Here is a 12,683-nt window from a genome sequence, read left to right as displayed (position 1 = left end):
CTTGTGTGCATGTCTGAAGGGAGTACATGCTCTAATCCAGCTGGTTCCATTCGCTTCTTCAGGTTGGCAGGATGATTCTGCAGGAAAATGGGCTGGCAGTCTGTTTCTGACAGTCCTCCCCTCTCATTCTGGGGCCCCAGGTGGGCTTCTAGACCACCAGACAACCATGGTGGACAGGGCTTGGGCTGGCAAAATAAGTCATCATACATAGGGGTGCTGGTACCAGTCCCCCCCCCCCCGCCATCCCAGCTCCTTGGCAAGGCTGTGAGATTGCTGTTTCTCTCAGCAGAACTAGGGTTGGGGGGTACCAAGGTCTGTATGGGGCACTTAGGTCCCCAGAGGGGGTGAGGGACTTCAGAGAAAACCGGTTTACTGTCCTCCCCCACCCCCCCTCCCCAAGCTTACTGCCCGCGTGCCTCTGAACAAAGTTTGCTAAGTAACTTCAAATGTTATTTGAGGACGGCCTGGCCCCAACCCAAGGCAGCCCTGTGGAAACTTGTTTTTCGCTGCCGAGGCTGCAAGTATCAGACACACTTTCGGGGGGGGGGTTATGGAGTGGGGGTGCTTTGGAGTCTCTCCCTCGCCCTCCCCCCCCCATTTGTGGCAGAGGCTGGCCTTGAACAGACATTTGGAATAGAAGTACAATGGTCACAATTATCTCCTAGTTCAGGTACTTCAGGGAGAAGCAAATAGGACAGAGAGAGAGAGAGAGAGAGAGAGAGAGAGAGAGAGAGAGAGAGAGAGAGAGAGAGAGAGAAGGAGTGCCCTGTATTTTCCCGAACCCAGGTATGCTTGCATGGCTTCCTCAGCCTCAGTTTCCCCAATGTAGAGGGAAGCTATGAGCCAAAATGATGCATGAGGCAGAACTTCACTTGGGCTTGGAATTGGAGTCAGCTGCTTTCCAGTTGTTCCTGTTTTTTTTTTTTTTTTCTGGTCTCTTCTGCAGAGCTGAGTCTCTCCAAGAGTGCTCTGAGCACAGTGCCCAGAGCCCAAGCGGTGCTCCTGGGTGTGGACTGTCCTTTCTGCCCATCTAACCTCAGAAAGGCCCCCCATGGGGACCCCAGAAGAGCCCAGCTCCACTCAGTCCCTCTGTCCTCCAGTGTCACCTCTGGTTTCCCTTCCCTTCTTTTCCTGTCCCTCCCTCCGTCCCTCCCTTCACACTTTCATCCTCTCTCTTTTCCCTCCCTTTCTCTCTCTCTTTTTTTTTTTTTTGCTAGTCCTGGGGCTTGAACTCAGGGCCTGAGCTTTCTCGAGGCTAGCACTCTACTACTTGAGCCTCAGCACCACTTCTGGCTTTTTCTGTGTATGTGGTACCAAGGAATTGAACCCAGGGCTTTTGTGCATGCTAGGCAAGCGCTCTACCACTAGGCCACGCTCCCAGGCCCATCTCTTATTGTTTTGTAGTTCAGGCTGGTCTTTAACTCCCAATCCTCCAGCCTCAGCTTCCTTGTGCTGGAATCTCTGGTGTGGCATACACTTGCATACCCCTATACCTGGCTTTCTTTTCCTGTCCCAGCATTTCTCTACTCCCCGCCCCCACCCCAATATCTCTTCTTCCTTCTTTGGGTCTCTAGGAACTCTGCTCAGGCCTGGAGCCCAAGGAAAGGATGGCAAACGGGTAGAGTTTCAATCCCTTATTAAGGTCAGCCAGGCCTAGAGGGCCTCGGTGCTCCAGTGTCCTTGACCCCCTCCCCAGGAAGCTGAGGACCGGGTACTAGAGCCGATAGGTGGGAGGGGTGTGTTATGTGTGTGTGTGTCCTAGTACTTGAATTCAGGGCCTTGGCCCTTTCTCTGAGTTTCTTTTTCTCAAGGCTAGCTCTTTACCACTTGAACCACAGCTCCATTCCCAGCTTTTCTTTTTTCTTTTTAAAAATTGAATGGAGATAAGAGTCTCAAGGATTTTCCTGCCTGGGCCAGCTTCAAACTGTCCTCCTATCTCAGCCTCCTGAGAAGCTAGGATTAAAGGCTGGAGAAGGGCAGTCTTGATCACAGAGTGCTTTGCTGCTCGGTCATCTCTGATGTTTGCCACCCAATGAGCTCCTTGGAGTACAATGGAGAAGCTAAGGCCCAAAGGGTGCTGGGCTCCCATCCTTGCTTTCTTTTCACTGTCAACCAGATCCTCGTGGGGTGGCTTTGTGGGGTCCCCCACTCCCATCCCCACGCACCACCTCATCTCTACTCACAGTCAACGCCCGCAACACCCCGCCACCCGCAGTCTGTCGCGCAGTGACAGCCTGTCACAGGCACCGCCGCACACCGGCACAATCTGTCGTCCACGCACAGTCTCACACACAACCTGTCACACGCACACACGCACACACACAGCGGCACAGTCTCGGGCACACACACACACACACACACACACACACACACACACACAGCCTAACGCGATTGCACCAAGCGTCACAGCTTGTCATAGCCAGACTCCTCACAATAAAAATAACAGCTACAGTCTCCAGAGCAATTATGCAGGGGGTGGGGAGGGGGGGGAGTGGGCAGCAGGCAGAGCGGGCATCTGTGACCTCCTGTGACCTTCCTGACACGAGGCAGAGATGAGTAACCTGTTTTACAGATGAGGAAACAGAGGCCGTAAGGTCAAGAGTTCAAGGTCGTGGGGCTCAAAGTGGGGTGGAAGGGATTAAAGCTAGGTGCCCAGGGGCAAAAATGACTTAAAACACATCACTGCATTTTTTCAACCCTCTCCAGTGCACCCAGGTGGCGGGGCGGGGGGGGGGGGGGGGGGAGGCTCACCCTGGGAGAATTCCTTCCCTATTGCCCAGGTGAGGAAAAAGTAGGCTTCAAGTAGTTAGATCAAGAAACAGAAACTATTATATTAGGCTTTCTCTGCATCAGAGTGCTTTCCCTTAACTGGGGAAAAATGGACGGGGCTTCCCAGATGTCTCATTTCCTAATGGGGGTTCAGGTGGGTACCCAAAACCCATTGGGCCATGCCGAGCAGTCAGAGGGATTATTACATGAATGGCAGGCCCCATTTTGGTGGTCCCTGTGTGGGAATCAAGTGGGGACCCCTTGTGGCTGTCCTCTTGGAGGTCCTCTAAGGTAAACTGGAGCTTAAGTTCTGGAAGTCAGAGAGAGAGGCGAGGGGGGGGGGGTAGCCTCCCCGCCCCCACTTCAGCCCAGGAACCTTTTCTTAGGGCATCTTCAACCTGCTCCTTCCCCCAGGGCCCTTCGAGTTCCAGAAGCTTCCTTCTCCTCTGCTACCTCCACTGCCCGCCATCCCTCTTTTGTTCCACCCTCACCCCCCCTTCCCCAGTGCTTCCCCCTTTGGAATCGCCTGAGCCAAAAGCAACAAAGCTCCAAGTCCTGAAGGTCCCCAAGCTGCCTGCAGGCCCAGCCCCTTGGCCCACTGAGGGTGGAAGAAGACCATCCTCTGACTGCCGCCCCAATGCACGCACACATGCACGAGGCCACGATCAGGGAGTGACAGACACAAGATCCACATCACACGCAACCACAGTAAGCATGCACGTGCATGCCAGGGGGTCGAGCATTCTGATGCACGCAGTCTGGAGCTCCAGGACTAGGTCCCAAACTTAGCTGTACACCCAGGCTTGACACCCCAGCTAGGCTATAGGGTGCACATAAACACAAAAATACACCCCAATCTTGCACCCCAATTGAAGACAAAGAAGGAAGAAGAAGAAGAAGAGGAGGAGGAGGAGGAGGAGGAGCAGCGGCAGCAGCACTTTCCTGCTGGGCTAGGATAGGAGTTTCTAGCACAGGTACTATGTGTGTGTGCCTCCATGGAGATGGTTCCTGGCTTAGGTGGGTCCGTGAGCTGGCAAAAGCTGCTACAGTGCCCACGCATGTGGCTCCAGGCCCATTCGGGCATGCACCGCCCCAGCCTGCACACACGTGCGTTTCATGTGAGCCACATACCTGCAAAACTGCCCATGGCACAGGACTGCAAAGCCCCATGCAGATTGCTGGGGAGGGGGCTGCTTCCCACACCTACCTTTCCCTTTTCTCCAGGAACATCCACTTCCCAAAATATCCCTGGGGCACAGGTGAAGTGCCCTGGTACTACTGCTGCTCACTGATGCCCGCGTGCAATTTACACTTGAGATTATTACATATGTAAAGTATATCTATATCTATCTATCTAGCTATATATTTAATGCTTCTCCTGGACCTTCCTTTGAAGACCCCACTAAACTAGGTGGCAAACGTTCAAGGAGAGTAGGCGTGTGTGTGTGTGTGTGTGTGTGTGTGTGTGTGTGTGTGCATGCGTGCTCACGTGTGCAACACCCATCCTGGGTCTTGAACTCTAGGTGTGGGCATATTCAGTGTTTCCACTCAAGACTTAAGATCTATTAACTCCACTTCGGGCTTTTTGCTGGCTCTTTGGAGACAAGAGTTTCATGGATTTTCCTTCCCGGGGCTGGCTGCCTTCGAACTTTGATCCTCAAATCTGAGCCTCCGCAGTAGCTGTAGACACCCTGGTGGGAAGGCAGATTCCTATTGATTGATTGATTGATTTTTTAAAGGCTCAGGCACCCCTTCCCAGGAAGGGCTGAGCTCTTCTGCCCAGTTCTGCCACCCTGCCGGAACACAGTCTCCCGGGTGGGTGCGGGGGGTGGGGGCTGCGATCCGTGTTGCTTTTCGGGGTGTGTACGTGTGTTTTGCTGTCGCTGCTTAAATTAATCCTGAGTGACGGCGCGTAGTTCTCCACAAAGAGGCCATTTAGTGCCCCCTCCAGTTTCCACTTTGTCCTCCCTGACTCCCCCCCTCCCGCCCCGGGCCTGTGCTTTGGCGATCCCGCACGGGTGGGCCTTGGCGGGGAGAGAGGGGGCGCTCCGGCGCCCCAGGACTCCCCGGAGGGCCCCAGCGCCCCCAGATCGGTCGTAGCGCTTCCATGTCTCAACCAGCTGAGGGGGGGGGAAGGAACAGTCAGACGCCCCCCCCCGCGCGGCGGGGAGACCCCGTCCCCTCCCGCCGACGGCTGCCCGCCCCTGCCCACCCCCCCAGCCCGCCCGCCGCCCGGCCTCACCACGCCCGCGGAGCCCAAGCCGGGCGCCCCGGCCCGCAAGCCGGGCTGCTCCTCCTCCGGAGGCTGAGATCCGAGGATGGCAGGTTGAGACGTTTTCTATCTCCAATGCCACCCCTGAAGAAGCCGGAGATGGAGCTGCGGCTCCAGCGCCCCAGGCTCTGAGTTCGAGCCCCAGGACTGGCGCAAACCCGAAAAGAAGAAAAGAAAGAAAACTGGGGAGGAAAGGGCCGCGCGTCTGGGTGCGGACGGTGGGGAGGCCTCCGTGGGGCCCAGGCACGCGAACGCCCGCCGCCTCGTAGGAGCTGGGTGCGGGAGTGGGGAACGCGGGCCGCCCTGGCGCTCGTCCGCCGGGGCCACCAGGGCGTCGAGCAGGCCGCGTGCGCCGCCAAACCCTGCACAGCGCATGCGCGGTGGCCAAAAAAAGGCGGGAAGCCGTGCATGCGTCGAGGTCCCGGATGTGAGAGGCGCCCCGGGGCGCGCACTTCCCTCAGGACCACGGGGGACGCCGCCGTGCAGGCCGCGGGCCGCCGCCGCCGTCCAGGGCAGGTGAGGAGCACCCGAGGGCGCGGCCCACGGCGACCGGGGACGGGAGACGAGGTCTGCGGGTGTCCAGGGAGGTTCTAGAGTGACCCAGCCCTGGGTCAGCAGGCCGCTCGGGTCCCCCCGGGGCCGCTCGGGTCCCCCGGGCCGGGCCTCGCGCTTCGCACTGCGCAGGCGCGGCGGCGGGGCTCCCTCCCATCGAGGCGAGGCCCAGCCCGGGCTCCCCGAAAGGGACCCCAGGCCGCCCGCCCGGTACCCCCCCCCCGCCGGAGGAGCCGTCTTTGCCTCAGTTTCCCCTTGCTCGATGGGGAAGGCGGGGATGGGAACGCGGCGTTCGCCATGAGGTGGTGTGGTTCTTTCTTGTGTTCGTGAAGCGGGTGGGGAGGGAGGGTCGACCGCCCCCCACATCCGACGGCAGCCTGGCGGGGGGATGCCAAGCCTCAGCCCGCTCCCCTTCGCCACCACCCCGCTCGCTCGCGTCCTCAGCTCCCGCCCCCGGCTTCGCTGGGAATCCACCCCCTCCCCAAGGAAGAAAAAAACCCAACAGGGATTAATAGTAGGTTTGCCAGTATTTTTGGTGGCGAGGTTAGGCGGCATTTGGCCTCCGGTGAAATGGGGGGGGGTTGTGACTCAGTGGGAGAAAATGCACTTCCCTCTCTCCTGCCTTCGGGCTGGGCAGGAGTTAGTCGCAGCCTGCAAAAACCGAAAAAAGAAGAAGAAGAAGAAGAAAAAAGCCCACCTAAAATCTTTTGTGATTAACACCGCCTTGCCTGTTGGGGTGAATTTTTTTTGTCTTTGGGGCTCCCCACCCATGGTTGCCAGCGAATCGCCGTTGCTGGACTTTCTGGGCAGGCAAAGAAAAGAGGGAAAATGGAAAAAGAAGCCCGTGTCCCGGATCTCGAGCCAACTAAACCTGTTGGAGGAGGAAGCTAGCGCTGGCCAAGGCTTTCCCCCATACCTCCTCCCCAGAACCAGAGCCACCCCAGGGCATTTAGAGAAAGTGCCCCGGGGCCTCCCCGGCTCCCCATCCTCACAGGAAGCAGTCATAAACTAACTTCTAACCACCCCAATTACTTTAATGCGCATTGATGGTGTTAGGTCCATTTCTTTTTCCTCTTGTTGGTGACTCAACCTGAACTATCTGCACCCAGGGGCAAGGGGGGGGGTGACCCAAGGCCGTGGCTGACCTTGAACCTCACAACCAGTTTCAAATTCCCCCTCCCACGTCACCCCCAAGTTCTCCGACCCACACTTAATGCCTTTCTTCTCTCGTTGCATATCTTTCCTAAAAAAAAAAAAAACCAAACATTTTGAAGTTTAAAGTTTTATTACTTCTTTTTTTTTGGCATATGAAAGAGAGGATGAATGGTAGAAACAGATTTTTTAAAAATGGGGTGCGGACGACAGTCTGTGGAGCTGGTTGGTGAATGTCTCCTGTCCTAGATTAAGCTTTCGGTGGCTGATTCGCTGAGGAGGACTCAGCAAGAGGCACCTGGGTTCTCACACTGAAAAGAGACTATAGAAATGGCAAGGAATTATTGTGATTTTAATAAAACTGTATCTCATTTAGGAGAGCACTTCTGCACTGCCTTCGTAGCTGGAGCCCTGGTTTGCCACGGCAAAATCTGTAATCAGAGAAAAATACTAGCTTTGTTGAGGGTTAGAATATATCATTGGCTAATGTGTGTGGTTTTTTTTTTAAATAATGCTAAGCATTGGGATAATTAAAGAGTGAGAAATAACTCATCTCTCCTCGCTCTTCTCCATTCAGTATTGTCTTATTTAAAAGCGGAAAGCTCCGCAGAAATGGTTAGTTTTAATATGGGCTTTTTTTTTTTCTCCCCTCTCCCCACTTGCCTTTTGCTCGGTTCTAATTCGCAAATCCCCAAACTGGCACAGCCAGAAAACTTGCTGCCGGCGGGCAGACAGTTCTTTTTCCCCCTGCCTCTTGGGCTCTGACCCACTGCCTGCTTTGCACTAGAGTGATTTTTAAAAGAAAGGAAAGAAGGAAGGAAGGAAGGAGCGAACGAACTAGGCTCCGGGGCCTCGATGCCAACCAAGGGCGGGTGTCCCAGGCAGCAGGCTGGTAGTAGAGTCAAACCCGGGTATATGGAAGCAGCCTGGCTTCTTGTCCGGCACCGGCACCCAAAAAGGACCAAGTATTCATAAAGATCGTCCATCCGGGATTGAGGGGTTCAGATTCCTTGTCCTATTTTTTAATCAGTCGGATTTTTTTCCCCTTAGTCCCATATACAATTGGAAAAGAAAACGTGTCCAGGAGTAAAAGCCCGCCTTGGCAGCCCTGTGCCCTTCGTAAGGGACAGAGCAGCTTGCTAGGGCTGAGCCTGGCATCTAGCCCCTGGGAAGTGCCCACACTGCCACCCACAGAGCTTGAATTTGAGGGAGGAAGAGCAGAGTTCAGGGCCATTTTGGCTGGGCACCGCCTGAAGAGATGTGAGAGTCGGGGAAGAGGTTCTTTATCCTGGCGGCAGAGGTTTGAGCAGGGCTGTTGGGACACACAAGGTGGCTGTGTTGGGCCTTTCTCTCGGTGAGGAGTGGACGCTTGGAAGGAAAGAGGTCTTGGGAAGATGAAGAAAGTTCCCTGTGAGAAAGGAAAGGGCAAAGTGGGCCCTAAGAGGGGTAGGGGCTGTACCCACAGGCGCCAGTGGCTTCACAGTGCCTGCAAACAGCAGAGGGAGTTAGTTATTTATTTGCTTCAGGTGTTTTTAATTAAATGTGTTTCTCTCATTTTCCTTGTTATTTGGTGCTCAGACTTTTCAGCGATCCCTTGCATTCGTTTTTTTTTTTTAACATAAGTAGAAACTTTTTTTTTCTCCTTGGAGAGATATTGTGGGAGGTATTTGCCTTCAGTGCTTTTTCCTGCTTTTTTTTTTTAAATTTAATTTTAAAATTATGAAGTAAATTTAGTGCTAGTGAAAGTGAGGGAGGAGGTAGCTGAGGCTGGAGCAGGGGAAGGGGTAGAGGGAATGTGAAGTTCTGGCCTCCCTCCTAGCCCCAAGATCCCAGGGCCTAGCTTGCTTCAGTCTGCCCCCCCCTTTCTTTCTCTTTCTCCCTCTCCCTCCCTGTCTCTCTCCCTCTCTTTCTTCTCTCTCTCTCTCTCTCTCTCTCTCTCTCTCTCTCTCTCTCTCTCTCTCTCTCTCTCTTGCCCTCCCTCCCTCTCCCCCTTCTCCCCCTACCCCATTTACTTCTCTCATACCCCTTCTTCCCCTCTCATTTTCCCATTGGGATCTGACAGAGATGGGCAGCCAGCCCTAATAAAACTGGTCTTGCTCGTGGAATTCACGAGACTTTCTCCCCAGACTAATACACCGAGGCCTCTTGGCCCCTCAGACCCTGGCTGGGGCCTTCGTGGAGAAGCTCTCACCCTCTCCAGTCACTAGGCTGTTGGCTTTCAGCTCTCTAGGTCCTGTCTGTTCCCCCCCCCACACACCCCCCCACAGGTCCTGCTAGTCTGCTGAACCCCCACTGCACAGTTGGTTGCCCTGTTGACAGGGTGGAAATTGCAGGCACCCGCTCTGGCTCTTCCTCTGCCTCTGCCGCAGTGAGGAAGAAAAGCGCTGTTCCACGTAGCTCACTCCCCACGAGAAGCCCGAGAAGCCCAGACTGTTCTCCAACACGTATAAGCACCAAGGTGCTCGCTCACATTTGATGCGCCATCCCTGGTGCTTGCAGGAGCTATTTTTAAGGCATATGAATTATGGGAAGTGTATAGCTTAAAATTTGAAGGCCTGTTCAGTCGTACTGAAAATGTTTATTTCTTCATCTGGGTGGAGTTACATGGGTGTGTTCTCTTTGTGGATGTGTGCTGAGCAGAGTGGTATCCTTACAATGTGTGCATTCTCCTTCTTGTTCATGCCAGGCTTTGGTAACAAAATTGCTTTATTTTCTTAAAAAAAAAGGAAAGCCTCCACAGCATCAAAGGCAAAGGTAAAGAAAAGGCTGCACATTACAAAATGATAATAAAAACGTAAAAATATGCCCTACAGCCTGCTTTGTTCAGTCTTCCCCACTCGAAATGGTAGGAAGGCTTGTAAAAATTAGTGGGCTGTTGTAAAAAAAAAAATCGGCAGGTGTGTGCTCCCTTGAAGCCTCTGGACCTGGCCACGTGCGGTGCGTGCAGATTGCCTACAGACCTTACAGATTAAGGTGTAGAGAAGGATTTTTAACACTACAGGACCAAAGGATAAGCAGTGGTAAGGAGTGAGTTACTTGCCAATTACATTTTGCTGTCAACATCTGGAAAGCAAAACTGCAGCTGTTCTCCTTGCTCCCCCTTCCTCTTGCCACCTCTTCTTTTTTATACCCCCCACTTAAATTTTCTGTACGCTTGCCATCCATACTTCAGTTTTCTGCACTGTTAAAACATTTTCACGGCTCTGTTCAAATGGAGCTGTTGGGTTTGGACTTTGAAAAAATATGCATCTTCTAGTCTGACAGTAGAATTTTTGGAGGAGTTTATTTGAGCAGGCCTAAGAAGCAGTGCAACTCTTTCCTTTGGCCTCCCCACCTTTCTTCCCAGAACTGCCCAGGCCAAAAGCATGGGGGAGGATTCAAGCTGGTTCTGCAGCCCTTGCCTGGCTTCCTCCTTTCGCCTTTGCTCCTCCAGCTAGTCAGGTACCCACAGCATCGCCCTCTACGGCCCTTCTGCCTTGTTTTTGTTTTCTCTTCGCCCCCCAAAAATATTTGAACCAAAAAGCCTCTCTTTTTTTTCCTCCACCCACAGCAAACTGAAAGGGCTAGTGAACCGTGATTCAACAGAGCGAGGGCGCCTCTTTTCTTCCTTAGCATTAATTAACTCAAGTTCGTTAGGACGTTGGGTCTGTCGCCCACAGTTTTCTCTTGTGTGTGCTGAATCGGGTCGTCGAGGGAGACTTCCCATGCAAACAGTTTGTGTTGGAGCTAGAGGACGCAGAGGGGGAGAGAGGGGGAGAAAGAAAGGGAGCTGGGAGCTAGGGAGGGCTGAGGGTGAGCACAGTCCGAGCTCCCCCGGATCCCAGTGCCAGCCTAGCCCACTCGGGGGCCAGGCCGCAGGGAAAGGAGGATTCTCCGGTTTCTTTGGCAGTGATCCTGTTCATAAAGTAATTGGGAGAGCAATGCGTTTCCAGAGTTAAAAAGCCTCCTTTTGACTTCTAAAACGGTGCATTTGGGGGAAGCTACTTGACTAGACAGAGCAAAGGCCGACCCAGCTTCCCCAGAACTTGAGTGATGAAAATCCTGGAGCTCTGAGCTCGGCTGTTGCTGCAGCAACTGTTCCAAAGAGGCTCCCTTTGGGCCCGAGGGTGCCTCGGGCAGGTTGGGCACCAGGACTCCCTCCCAGAAGCCTGCCTCCCTCCCCCGCGGCGCTTCTCTTTCTCCGGTGGCTGGGGAGACTGGGTGACCTGCAACCCGAGGGAGTGGGACAGATTCCTGTAGAGCTGTAGTGGGGCTGGGAGGGCCACTGCTTTGGAAGTTTCAATCCCCAGTGCAATCCTCCTCCTCATGGAAGGAAGGAAGGAAGGAAGGAAGGAAGGAAGGGAGGGAGGGAGGGAGGGAGGGAGGGAGGGAAGAGAAGGAGAGAAGCTGCTCTTGGTGTGAACTTAGCACCTATTGAGCACAGACGATAACCCTCAGGTGTTTCCCTAGGGTCTGTACACAAACCTCATGAATGTGCCCGCCTTTTTCCTTCCCTTGCCCTTTGTCAGTTTTTCTGCTTGCTTCCACTTTAGCGAAAGTTGGGCGGTGCATTGGTGATCTTCTTCTCTGCCGGAGCCCTGGGACACATTCCAGGTCAGCTACATGAGTGAAGGCCCACACTGCCCTCATCCCATGCAAGACCTTGTCTATCATTTGACCTGCAGACAGATGTGCAGGGGTCCCATCCCCACATAGCTAGGGAGAGGGCCTCTCTGGCTTTTACTTGTATTTGGTGACACAAGGAAGTTTCTAGCTAAATAATGAATTAAAGACTAGGGTTTTGTTTCCCATTCCCCACAGAGGATGAAAGTAAACAATTTCCAGTCTCACTCGAGAGAATAGATCCTCTTCTCCAACACCCCCATCCCCACCCTAGCTTGTTCTGTGCCAAGAGGGTGAGGGGAGATGTGCCTGGAGCAGGGGAGCGACCGAGCCAGAACGAGGCTGCCGCCTTGGCCCCATCCCAGGCCACGGGCTCCTGGTTTGTAGAAAGGAGGAGAAAAGGCAGGGGTGGAGGGTGGTTTACTGGAGAGAAGCATGTGGCCTGGTTCTGAAATAGGCCCCCAGTGCTGGATCCAGCACAGGGGTTCAGGGCAAATCCATTCAGCCAGCCCAGCCCAGCTCAGGAAGCTCTCCAAGAAGCCTCGTGGCCTCCTTTCCGAGAGCTGGTGAAAGCAGGCCCAAGTCAGCCAAAAACCCGCTTTGTCCAAATTATCTGAGCCTCCTTGCAAAGTTCATTTCCCAATTTCTATCCCTGGTGTTGCCAGACAGTTGAATGGTTTTAATCTGGCTACAGGGCCCCTTCCCACAGTCTCTGGCCCCCAGAGGAGGCCATCTGCAGGATCTGCAGCCAGGTCTCTTCCGTTTTGCTCACAGCTGCTAAGTCCTATCTTTCGTTCCTCTGGTTCCTCTGCCGGTGTGGATGAGTCTGAGGCCTTCTCCTCGTGACCTCTCATGGAGCCTGGAGCCTGGGACTGGCCATGAAGCTGGTGGGTTTGGGGGTTTCTGTTCAAACAAAGGCTGAAATCTGAAATGCCAGGATCAAGGTGAACTCTTTTAAAAATTTCCTGCATCTTTTCTCACCTACTCTGCATCTGTGCTATAGTATTGGTAATTTCTGTGGCCATATTGTCAGTTATTTACAATAACAGTACAGTTATCCAAATCCGCCAGGGCCTGCGTATCTAGGATCTGAAAGAAAACGTGTGAGCCCTAAAGTCTGCAGGCTGGGGACAAGTAGAACATTTTAAAAAATTGTTATTATGAAGGCAGTGTGCAGAAGGGTTACAGCTATGTAAGTCAGGAAAGAGTACATTTCTTTTTAGACAATGTCATTCCTTCCCTCACTCTCTCCCAGTTTTCACTTCCTGTTTCCATTCACAAGTTGTATAGTTCATTTTGAACACAGTGTCTAAGTACCACTACTGCATTTTGGATT

The 12,683-nt window shown here is 53.6% G+C and overlaps 1 protein-coding gene across 6 annotated transcripts in view; it reads left to right on the top strand.

The window, feature by feature from the left end:
• Nfix (nuclear factor I X) overlaps positions 1-12,683 on the top strand; it is a 94,161-nt gene that overhangs the window by 11,207 nt on the left and 70,271 nt on the right. For 2 of the 6 annotated variants that reach the window (XM_090336231.1, XM_090336219.1), the window contains exon 1: positions 5,112-5,557. The exons of 1 other annotated variant lie outside the window; for it this stretch is intronic. In XM_090336231.1, the coding sequence (XP_090192357.1) occupies positions 5,450-5,557 (108 nt within the window). In that variant the 5' untranslated portion in view covers positions 5,112-5,449. Of the gene's footprint in view, positions 1-5,111; positions 5,558-7,981; positions 8,100-12,683 lie in introns of those variants that run through there. 3 more of the 6 variants (XM_090336238.1, XM_090336232.1, XM_090336237.1) reach the window with 2 other exon arrangements.

This window comes from Megascapheus bottae, chromosome 1, assembly GCF_031878675.1.
Source record: "Megascapheus bottae isolate mThoBot1 chromosome 1, mThoBot2.hap1, whole genome shotgun sequence".
In the NCBI taxonomy this organism is placed as follows: domain Eukaryota; kingdom Metazoa; phylum Chordata; class Mammalia; order Rodentia; family Geomyidae; genus Megascapheus; species Megascapheus bottae.
This window is presented reverse-complemented; position numbering and strand designations above follow the sequence as displayed.